We start from the raw sequence: 21,450 nt of genomic DNA, 5'->3' as shown, positions 1-21,450 counted from the left end.
AGAAAGAAAGAAAGAAAGAAAGAAAGAAAGAAAGAAAGAAAGAAAGAAAGAAAGAAAGAAAGAGAAATTAGGGGCTGGCAAGATGGCTCAGCGGGTAAGAGCACTGGACTGCTCTTCCGAAGGTCCTGAGTTCGAATCCCAGCAACCACATGGTGGCTCACAACCACCTGTAATGAGATCTGACGCCCTCTTCTGGTGCGTCTGAAGACAGCTACAGTGAATTATGCCAGAGCGAGCGGGCTGGAGTGAGCAGGGCCGGCAGAGGTCCTGAGTTCAATTCCCAGCAGCCACACACATGATAGCTCATGGCCATCTGTACAGCTACAGTGTACTCATACACATAAATAAATAAATAAATAAATCTTTAAAAAAAAGAAATTAAACAAAGTCATCTCTTTGGCTCTTTATCTATTGTGTGTGTGGGGGTGCACATGAATGGAGTCAGAGGACAACTTCCAGGGGTCAGTTCTCCACTTGCAGCGTGGGGTTCAGGGCTCAAACCCAGGGGTCAGACTTTCATAAGAAGTACTTCAGCCCACTTCATCTTAGCTTATAGGATGCTCTCTCTCTCTCTCCCTCGCCCACTGACCCCAGGGAACTGCCTGTATCTGCATTCCACCACTGGGCTTCCAAGCACACACCAAGTGGCTCGGCTTTTGACATGGGTGCTGGGGATCTGAACTCAGGTCCTCATGCTTGCACAGAGAATACTTTTTTTTTTTTTAAGCAGGTACTCATTAATGAGGGCTTTAATTTGAATTTGTGCTGGTTCTTAAGAAACCACCATAACTGTAAGGGAAGAGTATGTCAGCATTAAAAGGAATCCACGATGCTCCAGGATGGAGGCCATGTGGCTTGCCAGACCCAGCTGACACTCAGTTCTACCAGAACATCAGTCACTTGAACAATTTGAACTTCTTCAGATACTGGCTCACTTCTTCCTTGGGGTACGGCCTCAGGGTAATGCACGTGGCAATATTCTCTGGCTGCTCGAGCCACAGCATGTGGTCAATGCTCTTCTGCTGCAGGGTCTCAGCCAGCTCCTTTAAGGTGGTCTCATCAGCAGCCTCAAGAACCACCTTGCGCATGCGCCCCAGCTCCCGGAGGTAAGCTGCTGTGTGTGGATGGTCTCGATGAAGGTGCAAGGCTGCTCTGGCGGCGTGACAAGCCCACGCTACTAATGCGCCGGTGGGCCAGGAAAAAGGAGCCTGAGAAAGATCCTTTCGTAATACTAAGTACTGTACAAGGATCTGTGGCTCCACCCCAGAGCTTGCCATCTTCCTGATAATCAGACTCGAGAATACTTTATTGATGTAGTCATCTTCCTGGTCCTTCTTGACCATTCCAGTATGAACTGCTCTCAGGGTCCCATAGGATGAAGAGGATCTAAGGGAAGCCCCGCTGTAGCACCGCAGACTATGGAACTGAGCACGCTTCTCATTCAAAGAACCCCCAGCGGCTTCCTATTACCCAGCAGAGCATGTAGTCACTCTGGCTTGTCTCTGGAGAGGTCCTAGATCTCCGCTCACACTGCTACTGCCACACTCTTGTCCAGAGCCCCTGACTTCCATGGCTGCTTGCCGTTCCCACGACTTCATGCCTCTGCAAATGATGTCCCCACGGAAACTTCATGCCTTTACACATGTCATTCCCCTCTCTGGAACCCTTGCCACCCCAATCCACCCTGCCTATTCAATCCCTTTCACTATGTAGCCAAGGATGAACTTGAGTTCCGTTTTTTTCTTCAGTCCACACCTCCTGAGTACTGGAATTACAGGTGTGTACTGCCATGCTGGCTTAGGGATGTCATTTGGGAATGACACACAAGCCCTCTATCAACACAACAATGTATGGAATTGTACATTTAAAAAACTTTGAAAGAAGATCGGGGATGTAGCTCAGTTGGTAGAGCCTTGAACAGCATGAGGGAGGCCTTCGATACCATTCCCAGCACTGGAAACCAGCAAACAAACCTAGAAGGACATTTGGCTGCTTTCCTCCTAAAGCAATGATAAAAATTTAAGAAGAGAGCTGTCTTTGACCTGAGTTTGATTCCCAGCACCCATAGCAAACAGCTCACAACACCCGTAGCTCATCTTCAGGGGACTCTACTGCCTTCTTCTGGCCTCCATTGGTACCTGCACTCACATGCACCACTTCCTTATATAATTAAAAATAAGTACTTAATTGATGGTGGTGCGATGGTTGTGAAGAAGAGGAAGAAAAGGAGGAAGAGGAGAAGGAGGAGAAAATCTGCATAGAGCCAGGTGTGATGACACAGGCCTGTGACTCTAGACTTTGGGAGGCTGAGACAGGAGACAGTTGAGTTTGAGACTAGTCTTCTGAGAGATTCATTTTCAAACAGAAATTTTGTGATACCACTTTAGCATGTACAACTTTAAAAAAAATCTTTGTGTGTGTGTGTGTGTGTGTGTGCCTGTTTGTGAGAGTGTGAGCACCCATGTTTCGCAATGCAGGTGTGGAGGGCAGAGGACAGTCACAGGTGTTATTTCTCACCTTCCATCTTGCTTGAGATGGTCCATTTCACTGGTGTAGGGTCCATGCGAGTCTGTGTATTCTTTCATCTCACTGTGGAAATGTTGGGATAATGTAGAAGCCCTAGGATTATAGACATGTGCTACCATGTCACCCAAACCACAGGAATAAGGGTCCTAAATAGAGGTGTTGAGGGGATAGAACAGGAATGGGAAATAAAGAAGATGAAACACTGAAATCAGGAGATCTGCAAGCACTCGTGACTCATACTATTAAGCATAGCATCCTTTTTCATTTTCTTTTTCTTTTCTTTTTCTGTTTTTGTTTTTGTTTCTTTCCAGAGACAAAGTTTCTCTGTGTAGTCCTGGCTGTCCTTGAACTCACTCTGTAGATCTGGCTGGCCTCACAGATCCTCCTGTTTCTGCTTCCCAAGTGCTAGGATGAAGGCATGTTCCATCCTCTATACTATTTGCAGGGGCAATTGGGACAGAGTCAACAGAAACCTATCACACAATGGGATGAAGTCAGCAGGAAGCTAACCAAGCAATGTTGTACAAAAGGGACACAGCATATTGCAGCTGTGTCACAGACTGGGCATATAGTGGCCTTGGGACTGATAAACACAGCTCCTAGTAGGAAAAAGTTGGGTTCCCAGGATCTGGAGTCACAGCTCCCCCAAGATTGTGGCCCCAGGCCATTACTGGTTTTGTGTACTGGCTGGTTTTGTGTGTCAACTTGACACAGGCTGGAGTTATCTATCACACAGGAAGGAGCTTCAGGTGAGGAAATGCTTCCTTGAGATCCAGCTGTAAGGCATTTTCTCAATTAGTGATCAAGGATGAGAGGGCCCAGCCCACTGTGAGTGGGGCCATCCCGGGGCTGATAGTCTTGGGTTCTATAAGAGAGCAAGCTGAGCAAGCCAGGGGAAGCAAGCCAGTGAGTAACATCCCTCCCTGGCCTCTACATCAGCTCTTGCTTCCTGCCCTGCTTGAGTTCCTGTCCTGACTTCCTTTAGAGATGAACAACAATGTGGAAGTGTAAGCTGAATAAACCCTTTCCTCCCCAACTTGCTTCTTGGTCATGATGTTTGCGCAGGAATAGAAACCCTGACTAAGACACTCTGTCAAGCATGTTCATGCTTTTAGACAAAGAACTAACTACGTTCCTTTTCTACACATCAGGACCTCAGGGGAAGCCTTGGATTGTCCTGGCTTCTAACAACCTTGTCTGGCATTATGTGGGTTCTCGGGATCTGAACTCAGGTCTTCACACTTGTATGGCAAGTGCCTTTTCCATGAGTCAGGCCTCCAGTCCATTACGTACAAGTTTTATTTTGTGATTGTAATTTCCTGTCAATTGATATTTCACCTGGATGTATGTCTGTTCACCATGTGCATACCTGGCGCCTATAAAGGCCAGAAGAGGGCATCAGATCCCCTGGAGCTGGACTTACAGACAGTTGTGAGCCACCATGTGGGATTTGGGAATTGAACCTGGGTCCTCTGGAAGAGCAACCATTGCTCTTAACCACTGAGCTCTCTCTTTAGTGCCCAATGGGTACAATTTTTATATTTTATGTGTCAGTTAAAGTTTTGGGAAAATGGAAATGGATTCTATTTCTCTGAAATAAAATGTTTCACTTCTTAAGTGATACTATTATCATTCATGTGGTTGGTGGGCAACATGTTGCCTAGGTCTTGGGCTGCATGATCTAGCAGCGGCTCTCAACCTGAGAGTTGTAGCTTCGGAAAACACATATTCCCCCCCCACCACACACACACACACATACACACACACATTTCCGACTATCTTAGGAACTGAGACACTGCTCAGTAGCAAAACCGTTATAAAGTAGCAACAAAAATAAGTTTATGGTTGGGAGATCCTAAGAACATGAGAAAAAATGTGTTTTCCGATGGTCTTGACCTACAGGTTGAGAACTGCTGATCAGGAGAAAGGGAGGGATCCTGGGGCTCTGTGCTCCTCTGGGCCCTGTTCAAAGTCTGAGGCTGTTAGTGGACATGCTCAGTTGGTAAAAGGTTTTCTACACAAGCACAAGGACCTGAGTTCAATCCCCAAGGCCTACACTGTGGAAGGAGAGAACTGACTTCGATCTCTGATAGTGCACTCTGACTCAAGTGTACACAACACACACACACATACATACATGCACACACATGCATATATACACATGCACATATACACATGCACACATGCACACCCACACCCACACCCACACATGCATACACACATGCACACCCCCCCACATACACATGCATACACCCACCCACATATGCACATATACACATGCACACACACATACACATATACACATGTACACACATGCACACAAATGCACACACATACACTGAACAAAAATATTTAAAACAAACAAGCAGAGTAAACAATGGCTGAGAAATGATAGCTCCCACACACATAAGCATAATCCAGTGCCATAGAGTCACATAAAGAGCCTGTTGTGCCTCATATCACATACCCTCTGCACCAAGCACAAAAGAGTTGGTCCTTGAGGGTAGAGAGATGCTTCAACAGTTAAGAACGCACACTGCTCATGCAGAGGACCTGAGTGTGTTTCCCAGCACCCTTGCCTGAGAGTCCAGCTTCTAGGGGTCCAAAGTCCTCTTCTGGCCTCTGCTGCCTCCTGTGTTCATGTGCACAGCTCCTCCTCTACCCCCACACATATACACAAAATTAAAAAGAAAATGAATCTTTTATAAAAGATATCTATTTTTTAAAGATTTATTTATTTATTTTATGTATATGAGTACACTGTAGCTGTACAGATGGTTGTGAGCCTTCATGTGGTTGTTAGGAATTGAATTTTAGGACCTCCAGTCGGCCCCGCTTGTCAGTTCCTATTCGCTCCCAGCCCAAAGATTTATTTATTATTATAAATAGGTACACTGTAGCTGTCTTCAGACACACTAGAAGAGGGCATCAGATCTCATTACGGGTAGTTGTGAGCCACTATGTGGTTTCTGGGATTTGAACTCAGGACCTTTGGAAGAGTAGTCAGTGCTCTTACCCAGTGAGCCATCTCTCCAGCCTCCAAGATATCTACTTTTTAAAAGGCTTGCCCTGATCTGTTTTTCTCTCCGTCTAGTTCTGGATCATTCCCAGCATCCTTGGCAGCTCCAACCTCTACTTCCTGTCCGATGATGACTGGGAGACCATATCTGCCTGGATCTACGGCCTTGGCCTCTGTGGCCTCTTTGTGGTATCCACCATTTTCCACACAGTCTCATGGAAGAAGAGCCATCTCAGGTACTCCTGCCCAACCCACGGAAGGGCAGATGGACATACACTCTATACACACATAATCAGAGGTGTGTTAGCACTCATCTTAATGGGGGTCCCGAGGCTTCTCCATAAACCCTCAGAATGGCAGGCAGCCTGGAAAGCTGTTGCTCTGGTGGAGAGGCCGAGAGACCAAGGCTGGAGGGGGAGTTCTCTGTACAGGGTGGGTCGGGTGCATCCCGCTAGGGAGGGCAAGGCTGTCCCATGGCAGTTGCTGGGGGTGCTGCTGGGCTTCCCTGCTGGCACAGAGAGGCTGTGACCCACCTCCTCCTCTCCCTGCCCTAGGATGGTAGAACACTGCCTACACATGATCGACAGGATGGTGATTTACTTCTTCATTGCGGCCTCTTATGCTCCTTGGTGAGTGGCAGCACCCCCGCCCCCACTGGCTGCCTTCCTTTCTCCTCCTTGAATTTGGGTGGGTGATTGGTGGCCACACAGACGGGGAGTAGGTAAGAAGACATGCTCATCCTTACTCCTTTTTTTTTTTTTTAAAGATTTATTATTTATTTACTATAAGTACACTATAGCTGTCTTCAGACACACCAGAAGAGGGCGTCAGATCTCATTACGGATGGTTGTGAGCCACCATGTGGTTGCTGGGATTTGAACTCATGACCTTTGGAAGAGCAATCGATGCTCTTACCTGCTAAGCCATCTCACCAGCCCCCTCATTCTTACTCTTATGCCAGGAATTACCTAGCATATCCTTCAAGAGTTGTAGGCAAAAAAAAAAAAAAAAAAAAAAAAAAAAAAAAAAAAAAAAAAAAAAGAGCAAGTGTGAATGTCTTCATATATGCAAATGCTTGTGCATATATTAACATATATTCACAGATATAAGTAGATGTCAATGGCTGTATAGATGTATAGACACACTTGCACATATTTGCAGATATACATGTGATTTTTTTTTGTTGTTTTTAGATTTTTTTTTTTATGTGTGTGAGACTGGGTCTCAGCCTTGAATTGCCTATGTAGCTGAGGCTGACCTTGGATTTCTGACTCTCCTACCTCCCCTTTCCAAATGCTGAGATTGCAAGCATGTATGACAGTGCCTGGCTTATACTTATGTTTTAAGAGCTTTACTTATTGCTGTGTGTGGTGGCACATGCCTTTAATCACAGCACTTAGGAGGCAGAGGCAGGTGGGTCTCTGACAGGTTGGGGTCAGGGAAGCTACATAGTGAGACCTCCTTTCAAAAAAATTATTCATCTTTAATATATTTTTATCCGTTTCCCCCTGTGGTTTGGGGACTCAAATCAGTTCCCCATCACTGAACTACACTTCCCCTCTATGAAGGGGGAGGACATACATCTACTGTACATTATCAAGTGTGTATTTAGACAGGTGTGTGGCATGTGCTTGCAACCTCAGACTTTGGGAGGCTGAGGCAGGGAGATCAAGAGTCTGAGCCCAGCCCTGGCTACCCAGGGGGCTCCTGTCTCAAAAACAAAATAAAACCCAACGTATCTATTTCTAGTGTTATCTTTTCCTTTGTGTGTGTGTGCCTGTGTGTATGTACACTTGTGTTTGTGGGTACGTGTGTGTGATGTACATGGGTGTACACATATTTTATGTGTGATGTCCAGGATCATCCTCCACCCATCTTAACCTTGTTCGCTGAGGCAGGATCAGGAATTCGAAGGATCATGATTTTTCCACAAAGGCTGGAGAGATGACTCAGTGGTTAAGAGCACCGTCTGCTCTTCCAAAGGTCCTGAGTTCAATCCTCAGCAACCACATGGTGGCTCACAACCATCTGTAATAGGGATCCGGTGCCCTCTTCTGGTGTGTCTGAAGACAGTGACAGTGTACTCACATACATTAAATAAATAAATAAATACATAAATCTTAGAACAACAAAAACAAAAAACCCACTCTATTAAAAAAAGAAAGAAAGCAGAGAGCTACTTTTTTGTTTTTTGTTTTTTGTTTTGTTTTGTTTTGTTTTTTTAAATTACTCTGATGTGGGTATAACTCAGGATTTCTTTTACAAGTGCTAGGTAAACATTCTCCCTCCCACTTTCTGGGATGGGGGTCTTTCTGTGTAGCCTTGGCTGGTCATGAGCTTCAGTGAGCAGATTCTCTGACTTCAGTCTTTATGAGTAGCTGGGACTACAGGTGTGCGTCACCATGCTCAGCTACTTAATGCCTTTGTGACGACAGTTATATAGTGAGCAGAGCGCTTCCTACTCAGCATCTGATTCCTCCTCGTTATCATCATCACCCTCATCTTCCTTCTCTCTCTTCATCTCCCTCTTTTCTTTCGGCAGTTGAGAGCACTTGCTCTTGCAGAGGACCCAGGTTCAGTTCCCAGCACCCATGTTGGACAGCTCACAAACACCTGTACCTCCAGGTCTAAAGAATATGGCGCTCTCTTCTGGCCTTCACTGGAACCTGCACACATGTGCACTCCCCCCACAGACAGATGCATAATTTAAATTCTTTTCTCATCCAAGGAATTCATTCCAAGCGAAGAGTTAAAGGCTTTTCATCATCACCTTATTAATTGTCTTTTTCTAAGCTGCCCTGCATGGGAAGGGGCTTAGATCTTTCTCCACATTTACATGTAATTTATTTCGTGTGTAAAGAATATAATCTTGCTGTCTTACCCTCCACCCTGGGCTGTGATGGATTCACTGATGAGAGCAACATAAGGGAGAAAGTGATCATTCCAGCTCTTGGTTCAGGGGAACAGCAGGAACCCACCCATCCTGGACGAGTCTCCCTCCATCTGTGCACAAAAGTAAGATCGCCCCTCCCAGCCATCCTCGGCCCTTCTAGGTGATTCTAGATTTTATCTAGTTGATGGCACTAACCACCACATTGCTATTCTTTTTTTTTTTAATTTAATTATTTTATTTTATGAGCATTGGTGTTTTGCCTCCATGTATGTCTATGTCTATGTGAGGGTGTCAGATCTTCTGCGACTGGGACCACAGGCAGCTGTGAGCCACCATGTGGGTGCTGGGAACTGAACTCAGGTTCACTGGAAGAGCAGCCAGTGCTCTTAACTGCTGAGCCATCACTCAGGCCCTATTATACTGCCTCCCTTTGAAGATTTATTTTTCTTTTGTTTCAAAATTTATAAACTTTATTATGAAAACTTTCTTAAATAAAAAGCACATGCCAAAATTAACCATACCCCAAGTCTACACATCTCAGTGGTCTTCCACACAGTTAGAGTAGCCATTTGGAGTGGGTACTGTGGAGCTTCACGTTGGGTTTTACACATTATTATCAAGTGTGTTTTTATGCATGCATCCATCACTCCAAACAGAAAATCCATGGCCAAGTTAGAACCAGAAGAACTATCAGATATATATATATATATGTATATATATATATATACACATATATACATATATGTATATATATACACATATATACATATATGTATATATATACACACACATATATATGTATATATATATATATCCCCTCTTTTATAAGTCACATTTGTTATGGCACTCCATTCTCCCCATCCCATAATCTTTAGCCTTGTTCTCTTTCCAACATGCTATGTACATTTATTAACAAACATATATAATATAAACATATACATATATATCATATACATGTGCATATGCTCACATAGGTATTTATTTATTTTTAATTAGGTGTCTGTGTGTGACAGTGTGTGTATGTGCCCCACATGCATACAGGTGCCTGTGGAGGCCAGAAGAGAGCATCAAGCCCCTTGGGACAAAAGTTACAGGTGGCTAATGTGGGGGCTTGGAATTGAACCTGGATTCTCTGCAAGAGCAACGAATCTCTCTCTCTCTCTCTCTCTCTCTCTCTCTCTCTCTCTCTCTCTCTCTCCTTCCCATCCTTTCTCCTCTCTCCCTCCCCCTCCCTTTCTTCCTCCTTCCCTCTCTCACTCATTGCCCTCTCTCTGAAGGGTCTACTCTGTAATCCTGGGTGGCCTGGTTCCACTGGCTCTGCCTCCCCAGTGTTGGGACCAAAGGCGTGTTCCATAGTAGCTGACCCAACAAATACATACAACCACTGAGCCATCTTTCCAAACTCAAGCTTGCTACTTCTGACTGATCTCCCAGCCCAACATCTATAGTAGCCTCTGTGGATTTCACCATGTTGATTCAAACAGTCTATACTCTTAATTTTTCTATTTTTTGATTTTTCAAGATAAGATTTCTCTGCATGTCCCTGGCCATCCTGGAACTTGCTCTGTAGACTAGGCTGGCTTCAAACTCAGAGATCCCAGCCTCTGCCTTGCTAGTGCTGGGATTTCTACTTTAAAATGCCTATGAATAGGGCCTTTAAGATGTCTCAGCCTGACGCAGGGGTTCATACCTTTAATCCCAGCACTGGGGAGGCAGAGGTGGGTGGATCTCTGCAAGTTTGAAGGTAGCTTGGACTACATAGTGAGATCCAGGCCAGCCAGGACTAGGTAGACTTTGTCTCAACAAACCGACCAACTAACCAATCAATCAACCAACTAACCAACCAACCAGGATGACTTAGCAGGTTAAAGCATAAGGGGTCTGCAAGCAACCCTGCCTTCTGTAGACAAACCTGAGTTCTCTCTCCAGAAGCCAAGTCATAGAAGAAGGGAACTAATCCCTCCAAAAGGTGTCCTCTGACCTCCACACATGCACCATGGTGTCTGGGTACATACACACACTCACAAAATTACCTACATGTGTTCTTAAAATATCGTATAAAATTGCAAGAATTGGGCATGGTGCTGTATAAACAGAACCAGTAGAAGGAATGTAAAGTATGAAAGGGCCCATGTTTATTTCTGTATGTGGTGTATATGTGTATACATGTTCTGGTACACATGTGTGCATACACTCATGTGAAGGACAAAGGTCACATGAAGGTCTGGCGTCTCCCTTGTTTGGTCTCTACCTTATTTTTGAGACAAGGTCTCTTACTGAATCTACCACTCACTATTCAGCTAGACTGGATGCTGACTGAGCCACAGGGATCCTCCTGTGCCTGCCTCCCTGTCACTGGGGATTATGTGGGTTCTGGGGATTTGAACTCATGTCTTCATGCTTAAGTGACTGGCATTTTACTGACTGTCTTCCCAGCTTTGAGGTTAGTTTCTGTCTGGGTCTTATCTCACGTGTGTAGCTTTTACTGGCCTGAAACTGGTGATTCTCCTGCCTCAGCTGGGATGACACCTTTCCAATGCAGGTTGTGTAGCGCTCTACCTCACCATTGTGAGAGACCTGGGGACTGGGCTGCTCTGGCATCTGCTTCCTGGGACAGTCTGGTCATGTAGTGCTGGACCATAGCAGTTCCCTCAGGCTCTGCCCTTGGCTTTCTTCTCTCCCAGGCTGAACCTTCGGGAGCTAGGCCCCTGGGCCTCCCACATGCGCTGGCTGGTCTGGATCATGGCCTCCATTGGTACTGTCTATGTCTTTTTCTTCCATGAACGGTAAGTGAGGGCTGGGGAGTCTCAGATTGGCAAGGTGTCCCTTAGTTTTTCAGTACTACCTATTTAGTTGGTGAGCCCCAAGGATGATCCCAGAAATGTGAAGACCCAGCCTTGCTTACGTCCTACCCTTGAGGAGGCCCATGAGTGTACCCCAGGCCCCATGACCAAGAGGGACAGATCACAGATCTGAAGTACCCCCCACCTGTGTATGTGTGTGTGTGTGTGTGTGCGTGTGTGTGTGTGTGCGTGTGTGTGTGTGTGTGTGTGTGTGTGTGTGTGTGTGTGCGTGTGTGTGTGTGTGTGTGTGTGTGTGTGTGTGTGTGTGTAGGGGCCAGAGAGCTCTAGGAATCCTGACTCTTCTCTCCTAGAGACAAGGGTACAGATGTGTGTGTGATCATGGCCTGGCTTTTATGTGGCTGCAGGGATCTGAACTCAGGTCCTTGTACTTGTACAGAGAGCCCTTTGCCAATGAAGCCTTCTCCCTGGGCCCTCAGTGTCTTCCAAAAGAGCTATTATCATAAGAGGGTGTTGGGAAGATGGCTCTGTTGGTAAAGTTCCAGTTGTTCAAACACAAAGACCTAACTTTGCTCTCCAGAACACACTTTAAAAGCTGGGCACAGTGGTATACCTATCATCCTACTGCTGTGAAGGCAGAAACAGAGGATTCCCCAGGGCTTGCAAGTCACCCAGCTTACCCAACTTGGCAAGGTCCTGGTCAATGAGAGACCTTTTCTCAAGGTGGGTAGCCCCTGAGGAATGACACAGAGGCCCTTCTCTGGCTTCCATACTCATTTGTACACACATCTCACACAGATGTGCACCTACACACATAAACACTCACATGAAAGCTTTTAATTTCATTTATGTGCATCTATATGTGTGTAGGCATCCAAGAAGGCCAGAAGAGGCTGTCAGATCCCCAGAACTGGAGTTATAGATGGTTGTGAGCTGCCCATTGTGGGTGCTGGAAACCCAACTAGAAGTGCTCTTAACTGTTGAGCCATCTATCCAGCACACTGTCCTCTTTAGATTTTTTAAAATAACACCATAGGTAACTTGACCCATTGATCTAGTTCACACATTCCTGCCTTCCCTAGACTATATTATCAGATAATGGGGAAAAGGCTTTAAGAGGGTACATATCCCAAAACCTTTTACTGCTATGGAACTAGAATGAGAGTCATTAAGTTGGGGAGGAAGAAGAATCCGGGAAGCATCAGAAAATAACAAAGTCCTACATCTGCAGAGCCCCAGGGACTCTAGGAGACAAACAATTCAGAATGGCATAGAGCTCGGTTGATCTAGTAGTTCAACACGATTGAGAATGGCTGCTTGGGTCCTGTGGAAGATAGTGCTGGGATTAATTAGTAATGTCTGCATAGGCCACATATTGGTAGCACACAATCCCCTTTATCTATTGATGTTGCTGGGTAGAATATGTGCCAAGGAGTGTCACACTGAGAAGATCCCCTCTTCTTGCTGTGCTGGTCTTCAGCATCAGAAAGTTGTGTACTCTGACCCTCCTTGGAAACTTGTCCTGAGGTCACATGACTTGTCTTCCCAGGTACAAGCTTGTGGAGCTGCTTTGCTATGTGGTGATGGGTTTCTTCCCTGCCCTGGTCATCCTCTCCATGGTAAGTTTTACTTGTTCATTACGAGGACTCCAATCTAGTGGAGGGAACACATGCATTAGCAAGACCAGTCTCTTGAGACTATCAAGAAACCCCTCTCCTCTGGCAGCAGGGGAAACAGAGGCCCAGTGGGTTCGTGTGCTTGTCTAAAGGGACAGAAAACATGGAGATCTCACCTGGGAAATGGAACATCCCTTGTGCCTAACTGTGAGGTTAGGTCTCCATCTTCTACAATGGTAACCAGACAGTTCAAGCAAGGCACTGACCATGATGCCTGGCATGTCATACCTGCTAGGAAGCACTGGGTGTTATGGCTACTATGTAGTTAATATTCAGCCACAATACTCTTGAGGACTAGGGAGTGTGTGTGTGTGTGTGTGTGTGTGTGTGTGTGTGTATGTGTGTGTAGAAGCCTCGGTACCTTGGAGTGATTCACAATATCACCTAAAATGTTTTAGTTTCCTTTTTGTTGCTATGACAAAAAGCGCCTTAGAGGGCTGAACTGAAAAGATAGCTCAGTGGTTAAAAGCAGCTGTGGCTCTTACAGAGGACCTGTGTTTGGTTCCTAGCACCCACATCATGTGGTTTACAAACACCTTTAACTCCAGATCCAGGAGCCCCCTTCTGGCCTCCATGGGCATTGCACACAAATGATGCACATACATCCCCTCCCATACCCATACACATAACTAAGAATAAAATCATTTTTATAAAGCAGTTTGGAAAAAAAAAGGCTTTGTTCAGATCGCAATTCTAGGGTAAGGTCTGTCATTGAGGGGAAACTGAGGCAGGAACTAGCTGCAGCTAGTCACATCCAAGAGCAGAGAGAGATGAATACATGCTTAGAGCTCAGCTTACCATCTCTACTGTTACACAGTCCAGGGCTCAATCCAGAGAATGATGCTGGCCATTTTTAGGATGAGTCTTCATACATCAATGATAATAATAATAGTCAAGATAATCTCCTACAGATATACCCACAAAACAACCTGATCTAGACATTTCTTTGTTACCTTCTTCCCAGGCAATTTTAGATTGTATCAACTCAGCAGCTGAAACTAAACACCACACAGCATCTTTAAAATCTGTAAGAAATATTTTTTTATGTCTCATGTAGCCCAGGCTACCATCAAATTCCTTATGTAGAATATTCTTCCCTTTTCAAGGCTGAATAGCATTCTCATGTTCAGTTCTCTTCTCTGTTTTGTTCTGTATTGAGTAAGGTTTGGCCCTGTTCTATAGCCCAGGCTACCCCTGACGTCCTCCTTCCTCTACCTGCTCAATGCTGCAGTTGCAGGCAGATGCCATTTTCCCAGTATCCAGGAGAGAGACTTTGTGTCATGGCTGTTTGAGTCATAGAAAGATAAGATAATAGAACCCGACTGACCTAAAGAGGAGTAGATCCTGTGTCTACTCCTTAGGAGTAGACAGGAGTAGATCAGTACAGGTGAAGGGGACGAGTGTGGCTCTCAGAACCCACATGTGGCAGTCCACAGACACCTGGAACTCCAGCTCCAGGGTAGGTAGTACTCTTTGCCGGCTTCCTTGGGCGCGCGCGCACACACACACTCACACACACACACACACACACACACACACACACACACACACAATCCTTTTTCTCCTCCACTGCTAAAATTCCTTTCCCCAGGAAGATGTAAGCATCTACCATTCTGGAGTCCACCAGAGTCCAGGCGAGGCTTACTTGCAGGGCAGTGGGTGATAACTTATGGCCCGATATGTAGGCGACTTTAAACCAGCCACACTAAATGTCTGCATCCAACATGCATAATGACTCCCGTGGCTGTGTAAATGGAGTCTCCTCCCATATTCTCAGAGACTCCAAGGCTATAAGCGATTAGGGCAGAATTACACAGAACTGGTTGGGAGGGATGGCTGGATGCTCAGGGGAGGGTACCATGTCCCCTCCCAACCCCCCAACCCCCGACCTCTCTTTTCAAGAGGGAATGCCAGCATTTAACAAGTCCAGTTGTTGTGATCCTTGCTGAGCAGGCCCAGCCCAAACGCCCAAGGATGGCAGTGGTTTCGCTTGGAGGATGGTCCTGGGAAACATTCCTCCATCATCCAGCCCTCCTATTTTCTGTCTCTGTGGACTTGGCTACTTTGGGACTGTCACATTCCATGGTAGCCGTCCTTTCGTGCTTGGCTTATTTCACTTAACACCATGTCCTTGAAACTCCTCCACACCGTTCCTTGTGTCCGAACAGCCATCCTTTTCAAGGCTGAATAACATCCCATGGTATGGGCACACTAACTGACCATGCGTGTGAGTGTGCATGTGTGTGTGTGCCCGTGTGCATGCATGTGTGCATGTACATGTATGTGTGTGTGTTTGTGTGTGCCCGTGTGCCTGCATGCATGTGCCCATGTGTGTGTGTGTGTGTGTGTGTGTGAGAGAGAGAGAGAGAGAGAGAGAGAGAGAGAGAGAGAGAGAGAGAGAGAGAGAGCGCATTGTGGCATGCACATGTATGTGGAATGATGGGGGATTGAACCCAGGATGTTGCACATTCTAGGCAAGTGCTTTACTTCTAGGCTGTATCCCCAGCCCCTCCTCCTCCTCCTCTTTCTTTTTTCAGGGTCTCAATATTTTGCTTAAGTTCCTCATGAACTTGCCACATGAAAAGCAGCTTTTGAAATTTGGGGTCTGTTTGTTGAGGCAGAGCCTTGTGCAGCTGACCGTGGCCTTCTTCTTCTTCTTCTTCTTCTTCTTCTTCTTCTTCTTCTTCTTCTTCTTCTTCTTCTTCTTCTTTTTAAAGATTTATTTATTAACTATTATTATATGCAAGTACACTGCAGCTGCTTTCAGACACACCAGGAGAGGGCATAAGAACTCATTACAGATGGTTGTGAGCCACCATGTGGTTGCTGGGATTTAAACTCAGGACTTCTGGAAGTACAGTCAGTGCTCTTAACCACTGAGCCATCTTTCCATCTTTCCTTGGACTTCTAATCCTGCTGCATTTGCCTTCTCCCAAGTGCTGGGCCTCTGAGGGTCCAATTTGCCATCATCAACCAATTGCAGATTTGGGAAATCATAGTGGTGTTGAGGTTTTCTAGCAGACTCTGGCTTGTTCTCCACTTGCATGTCTTTTTGTCCGGGTGACAGAGAATGACTGGCTCTTCCTCTGACTTGTCTCCAATCCTTTTCTTCCAACAGCCCAACACTGACGGCATCTGGGAGCTGATGACAGGAGGGGCTTTCTACTGTCTGGGCATGGTGTTCTTTAAGAGTGATGGAAGAATTCCCTTTGCCCATGCCATTTGGCACCTCTTTGTGGCATTTGGTGCTGGTACCCACTACTATGCCATCTGGAGGTACCTCTACCTGCCCAGTACACTGCAGACCAAGGTGTCCAAATGAGTGGCCCAGACTCCATGGGGTCACTTGGACTTTGGGATCAAAGCATCATGGGAAGTGAATTGTGCCAAGATCTGCCTGTCTTTTCCTGGATGGAATTCTTCATGGGTCTAAGGTCCTTTTCAGTGACAGACAGACCATCATTTGAATCTCCAGGAAGGAAGAAAACATTTAGTCATTTCCATGGAGAAGAAATTAATTCAGTACTGTGTTTCTACTTTAGACTTTTTTTTTTACTATAACCAATATTAACATCTTCAGAAAAGGGCCAAATAGGGAATGATCATCCAAAAGGTAATTTTTAAGATTCTGAGGGCCTCCCTTTTTGCTTCAGGGGAAAGTAACTTAGCATTATAGATGACAGATGGGGAATATCCCTGACCATGGTAGGCATCACCAATCAATTGCAGCATGCATGTAGCAGTAGAATTCAATATAGTGTCCCATGCAGACATTACTAATTGATTCTGTGCTAATGATGGAACCTTTTGGCTGGCCTGGTATGTTAAAAGACAGGATCACAGCATAGCTATTAGAAGTCGCTGTATGCAGGAGCATGCTTATCTCTGGACACCATTACCTTCTATTCCCTTCTGTCCATATTTGAGGAAGTTCTTGAAGTAGGCTGTTTGGAGGCAGTGCAGGGAGACTAAGGCATATATTCCAAGCAGCTCCTGATACTCTGCTCTGCCATGGCTGGCTCTTGGTTCTAAAGGAGCTGAGAACTGGGATGCTGCTGCTGCTGTTACCTGGCCTTTTTTTTTTTTTTATCATTGCAAAGAATCTGGAGAAATGATGTTGTTTGTGTTCACCAGAGGGGCTTTTCTCGGTGTCATGAGATAGCTCTTAGAGGCTCCTCTGGTGGGCCTAGGGGCCGGGTCTTCATCTATCCGAATGGGTGGGATGTCTTCATCCCTCAACCTCTGAAGTGACCTGTCAGCTAAGAACGTAGCTCCCAGGGCCTGTCTTCAGCCACCTCTACTCCTGGACTAGCCTCGTCATAAGATGCCACCTGGACACTGGCTGAGTATTGGAGCAGCAGGCCTGGCTCCTGACCTGAACTGACACCTCAGACTCTGCAAAAGTCTGCTGGAAATCCAAGGTCTTACTCAACAGCTGCCAGCCAGATGGGTGTGGGCGAGGGTGGGCCAAGACAGGGTGCCTTATATACTTTGTTCTAGCACATTCCAAGGTGTTTCAGGGCTTCAGCACCTGGAATCCCATATGTCAAAGCCAGTATTAAATCAAGTTTATGCATTCTTCAGAAAGATGGAGCCAGTGAACTTTAAGATTGGTTTTGTCTAGCCTACTTGTGCACATGAATGTCTGTATGTATGAACATGTATGAGTCGTGTGTGTGTGTGTGTGTGTGTGTGTGTGTGTGTAATAGAACAGGACTTCCAGCCCCTGGTAATCATCTTGGGTAACCCTGACCCATGGATTACCCTATGTTTCCTCCAACTGGGGGTCAGGGTTCAGAGAAGAGGACCTCATTGGAGAGAGCTGGCTGCTGACTGAGAAGGGACCCTCATAACTGGCCTCCCCCTGGACCTGAGGCTGTGGGAAATGGGGCATCTGGAATGCTGTGTCAGAATGCCCCAGGCGTGGTACAGTCCAGACCAAGAAAAGCATCTGCTGCTAGCTAGGATGCTGATGGGGACCGGGGAGGTTCCCAGGAACAGTAATGGATGCCTAAGACATTGGCTTGGCACTTCAAAGAGACCACATGGCCCCTGCTGAGCTCTTGAGTGGTACTACTCCATCTCCTTGTGACCCTGGGCTGGGTATTTATTTGAATTGTCCCTAGACAGCCTACAGGAGGTTTTTCTCCTACCCAATTCCTATTCATCCTTCAAAGCCCACAGAGGTATTGAGAACTTTGTAGTATTCGTGTGACTCTGGGGCTATCCTCTGCACTGCTTACTCCTTGTGCTCATCATCACGTACCACAGCTCAGAGCCCTGTCTGCCACTCAGGTACATAAGCTGCTCCTGGAGGGCAGGGCTGTCTTGCTAGACCTGGCATCAAATCTGGTCTTTCCCACTGGCAAGGATTTAGGCCAATCCCCTGCCCTCTGTGGCAGATGTCCCCAGCTATAAAACAAAGTAAAACAGTATCTCATACGGGAGCTGGAGAGATGGCTCAGCAGTTAAGATGATGGCTGTGCTCTTCCAGAGGACCTGGGTTTGGTTCCCAGCACTCACATGGCAGCTCATAACCATCTCTAGTTCCCATTTCAGGGGATCTGACACCTCCTTTTGATCTTACACCTCTGTAAGTGCCAGGCAGGCATCTGGTGCACAGACATATGAAGGCAAAGCACTCACACGAATGAAGATATATAAACAAACCAACCAACAAACAAATAAACAAATAAATAACATTTGAAATGACAGCACCATATAAGGTTGCATGAAGAAAGGAATGGAATAATAAATACACAGTGGGGCTGGTGGGATAGCTCAGAAGGTAAAGGAGCTAGCTATCAAGCTTGATGACTTGAGTTCAATTCCCTGAGCCCACAGTAGGAGAGAATGGACTTCTGCAAGCCGTCCTCTGCCTTATATATCCATCTATCCATCCACCAATCCAGCCATCCATGCATACACACATACATATATACATGCATACATAGATTTACGTATACATACAAATACACATAAATAAATAAATATGCAACAGCAACACCCAGCCTGGTGTTCTAATTAGTTATGCTAATTATCCACCTGGAAAGTGAGCTCTGATAAAGAAGATTCCTGTGCTGGAGTTTCAACCTGTTATTGAAAATATTTAATCCCAAACCGGGATTTTAACCTGTCTTTGATTATTCAGTTCCCAGATACAAGATATTTATATTTATAATAAGCTTTTATTAGTACTATTGCTGGGTAGATCTCTACCCTGTATGCTATTAAAATCTATTTCCTACTGACAATCCTGAATTATTACTTACTATGTTTCATCTGGGCTGCTCTGAACTCCAACTGGCCAGCTCTCAGGGCCATGCTTTCTTCCTTTGTTTCTTTGTTTCTTTTTCTTTCTTTCTTACTTTTTTTTTTAATATTTTATTATTTATTTCATGTATGTGAGTACACTGTTGCTGTCTTCAGACACACCAGAAGAGGGCATTAAATTCCCATTACAGATGGTTGTGAGCCAACATGTGGTTGCTGGGAATTGAACTCAGGACCTCTGGAAGAGCAGTCAGTGTTCTTAACCACTGAGCCATCTCTCCAGCCCATGGCCATGCTCTCTTGACTCCTAACCCATGATGTCTTTCTCCTCTCTCCACCTTCTTCTCTCCTTCCTTGTGGTCTCTTCCAACCCACAAGTCCTGGAACACCAAGCCCCGCCTATCTCAATTCCGCCCAGCTATAGGCTTTAGGCATCTTTATTGACCAATCAGAAATAACTTGGGGGTGAGGTCACATAGCATCACTTGGGTCTGTGTGAAAACTCTCCTCTCTGGGACAACCAGGCCATGAGGGCCCACACTTAGCATTACAATACCTAGCAGCAGACCAAACCTCAACACTAACCCAAGGAACAATTCATTAATGGTGAAATTTACCTATAGGTAACACTTGGGGACATCCTGAAAGGCCTTGGCCACTCTTCCTTCCCTTGCTCGAGTTCTAGACACATTGCTGATAATCTAGCATCATTCAGGAAGAGAGTTTCCCAGGATTCCACTGCATTCCAGTCCTGACTCCAAATGTTGCTCACCTGAGCAGGAAAAGATATTCTCATGGCTTATTGCTTCCTTCTCTATTCCAAGAATGTTCTGGGTGATGTACCAGGTGTGTGGAAGCAGAGAGCATGCTGGACCCTAGATGCCAGCACTCCAATATGGACATGTCCCAAAAAGCTACACCGACTGCAACAATGTGTCTCCCAGCTGCACGCAGCTGTGAGAGCTTCCTTCCGAGGGCTTGGAACAGGCCAGGGATGGTGGGATTTGAATTAACCTCAGACTGGAGCTAGAGGAGGAGTGTGAGGAGGTCTGGGTGGCTTTCCCATGGGAAGGCACAGCGGGGAGGCACAGAGTGACAGGAAGAGGGAACAGCACTAAGAATTGAAAGTGACCTGAGTCTCACTGTCCAGTGAGGCTTGGATGAGGCTGGGTCCTTGTGGGGCAACACAGAATGATGGGTGGGGACAGAAGCTAGCAGAGAGCCCTCAGCTCCACCCAACCCCCCAACCCCCATCCTTTCCTGCCTACCTAGTTCTGCCCTGTTCTCCCCATTTCTCTCTTCACCCCTCCTTTTCTTTTATCTTTTTCTTTTTCTTCTTTTCTTCTCCTCTTCTCCTCCTCCTTCTTTCTTTCTTTCTTTCTTTCTTTCTTTCTTTCTTTTCTTTCTTCTTTTTTGAGACAAGATCTCTCTACATAGCCTTAGCTGTCCTGGAAGTCACTATGTAGACCATACTGGCTTCAAACTCACAGAGATCCACGTTTTAGTATTAAAGAAATGTACCAGCACACCCAGCTTTTCTCTTTTCCTTCCTTCCTTCCTTCCTCTCTTTTTTATAGACAGGATCAGGGTTACATGCAACCAAGAATAACCTTAAATTTCCGATTCTCCTGCCTTTAGCTCTCAGGATTGGGATTATAGGGGTGCACCACCATACCGGGTTTATGTAGGGCTCGGGATCCACCCCAGGCTTTGTGCTTGTCAAGCCAGAACTCTTCCAGCTAAGCCACACCCTCATTTCCCAGCTCTCTTCTCCATATAAGTCTGTAAACAAACATCTAGAGCTCTGCCGGAGCCTGGTGATGGAGATGCAGAGGCAGAAGGGTCCCCAGGGCTCACTGGCCAGCCAGGAGCCTGGTGATGGAGATGCAGAGGCAGAAGGGTCCCTGGCTCACTAGCCAGTCAGTCTGGGCTGGGGATCCACCCCAGGCTTTGTGCTTGTCAAGCCAGAAGAACTCTTCCAGCTAAGCCACGCCCTCATTTCCCAGCTTTCTTCTCCTTCTAAGCCTGCAAACAAACATCTAGAGCTCTGCCGGAGCCTGGTGATGGAGATGCAGAGGCAGAAGGGTCCCCGGGGCTCACTGGCCAGCCATTCTGGCTAATCTGGTGAACTCCAAGTTCAGTGAGAGAACTTGTCTCAAAAAAAGAAGGTGGAGGTCTGCAAGATAGCTCAGCCTCTAAAGGCTCTTCATGCCAATGTTGGTGACCTGAGGCGGATCCCTGGGACCCATAGGACAGAAGGAA

At 46.1% G+C, this 21,450-nt stretch overlaps 2 protein-coding genes across 2 annotated transcripts in view; one reads left to right on the top strand and one right to left on the bottom strand.

The window, feature by feature from the left end:
- Nucleotides 1-19,162, top strand: part of Mmd2 (monocyte to macrophage differentiation associated 2) — a 52,299-nt gene extending 33,137 nt beyond the window's left edge. The window contains exons 3-7 of the mRNA XM_031338578.1: nucleotides 5,621-5,781; nucleotides 6,100-6,174; nucleotides 11,123-11,224; nucleotides 12,789-12,858; nucleotides 16,034-19,162. Of these exons, the coding sequence (XP_031194438.1) occupies nucleotides 5,621-5,781; nucleotides 6,100-6,174; nucleotides 11,123-11,224; nucleotides 12,789-12,858; nucleotides 16,034-16,237 (612 nt within the window). The 3' untranslated portion in view covers nucleotides 16,238-19,162. The remainder of the gene's footprint in view (nucleotides 1-5,620; nucleotides 5,782-6,099; nucleotides 6,175-11,122; nucleotides 11,225-12,788; nucleotides 12,859-16,033) is intronic.
- On the bottom strand, nucleotides 897-1,343 carry LOC116070711 (putative peptidyl-tRNA hydrolase PTRHD1). The gene has a single exon (XM_031342166.1). The coding sequence runs from the start codon at nucleotides 1,341-1,343 to the stop codon at nucleotides 897-899; it is 447 nt and encodes a 148-aa protein (XP_031198026.1).
- Nucleotides 19,163-21,450: the final 2,288 nt, after the last annotated feature.

Source organism: Mastomys coucha, unplaced genomic scaffold (genome assembly GCF_008632895.1).
Source record: "Mastomys coucha isolate ucsf_1 unplaced genomic scaffold, UCSF_Mcou_1 pScaffold22, whole genome shotgun sequence".
Taxonomy (NCBI): Eukaryota; Metazoa; Chordata; class Mammalia; order Rodentia; family Muridae; genus Mastomys; species Mastomys coucha.
This window is presented reverse-complemented; position numbering and strand designations above follow the sequence as displayed.

Bases quoted from the DNA above. Each gene is read 5' to 3' on its own strand.
- LOC116070711 (XM_031342166.1), bottom strand. From the start codon at position 1,343: ATGGTCAAGAAGGACCAGGAAGATGACTACATCAATAAAGTATTCTCG.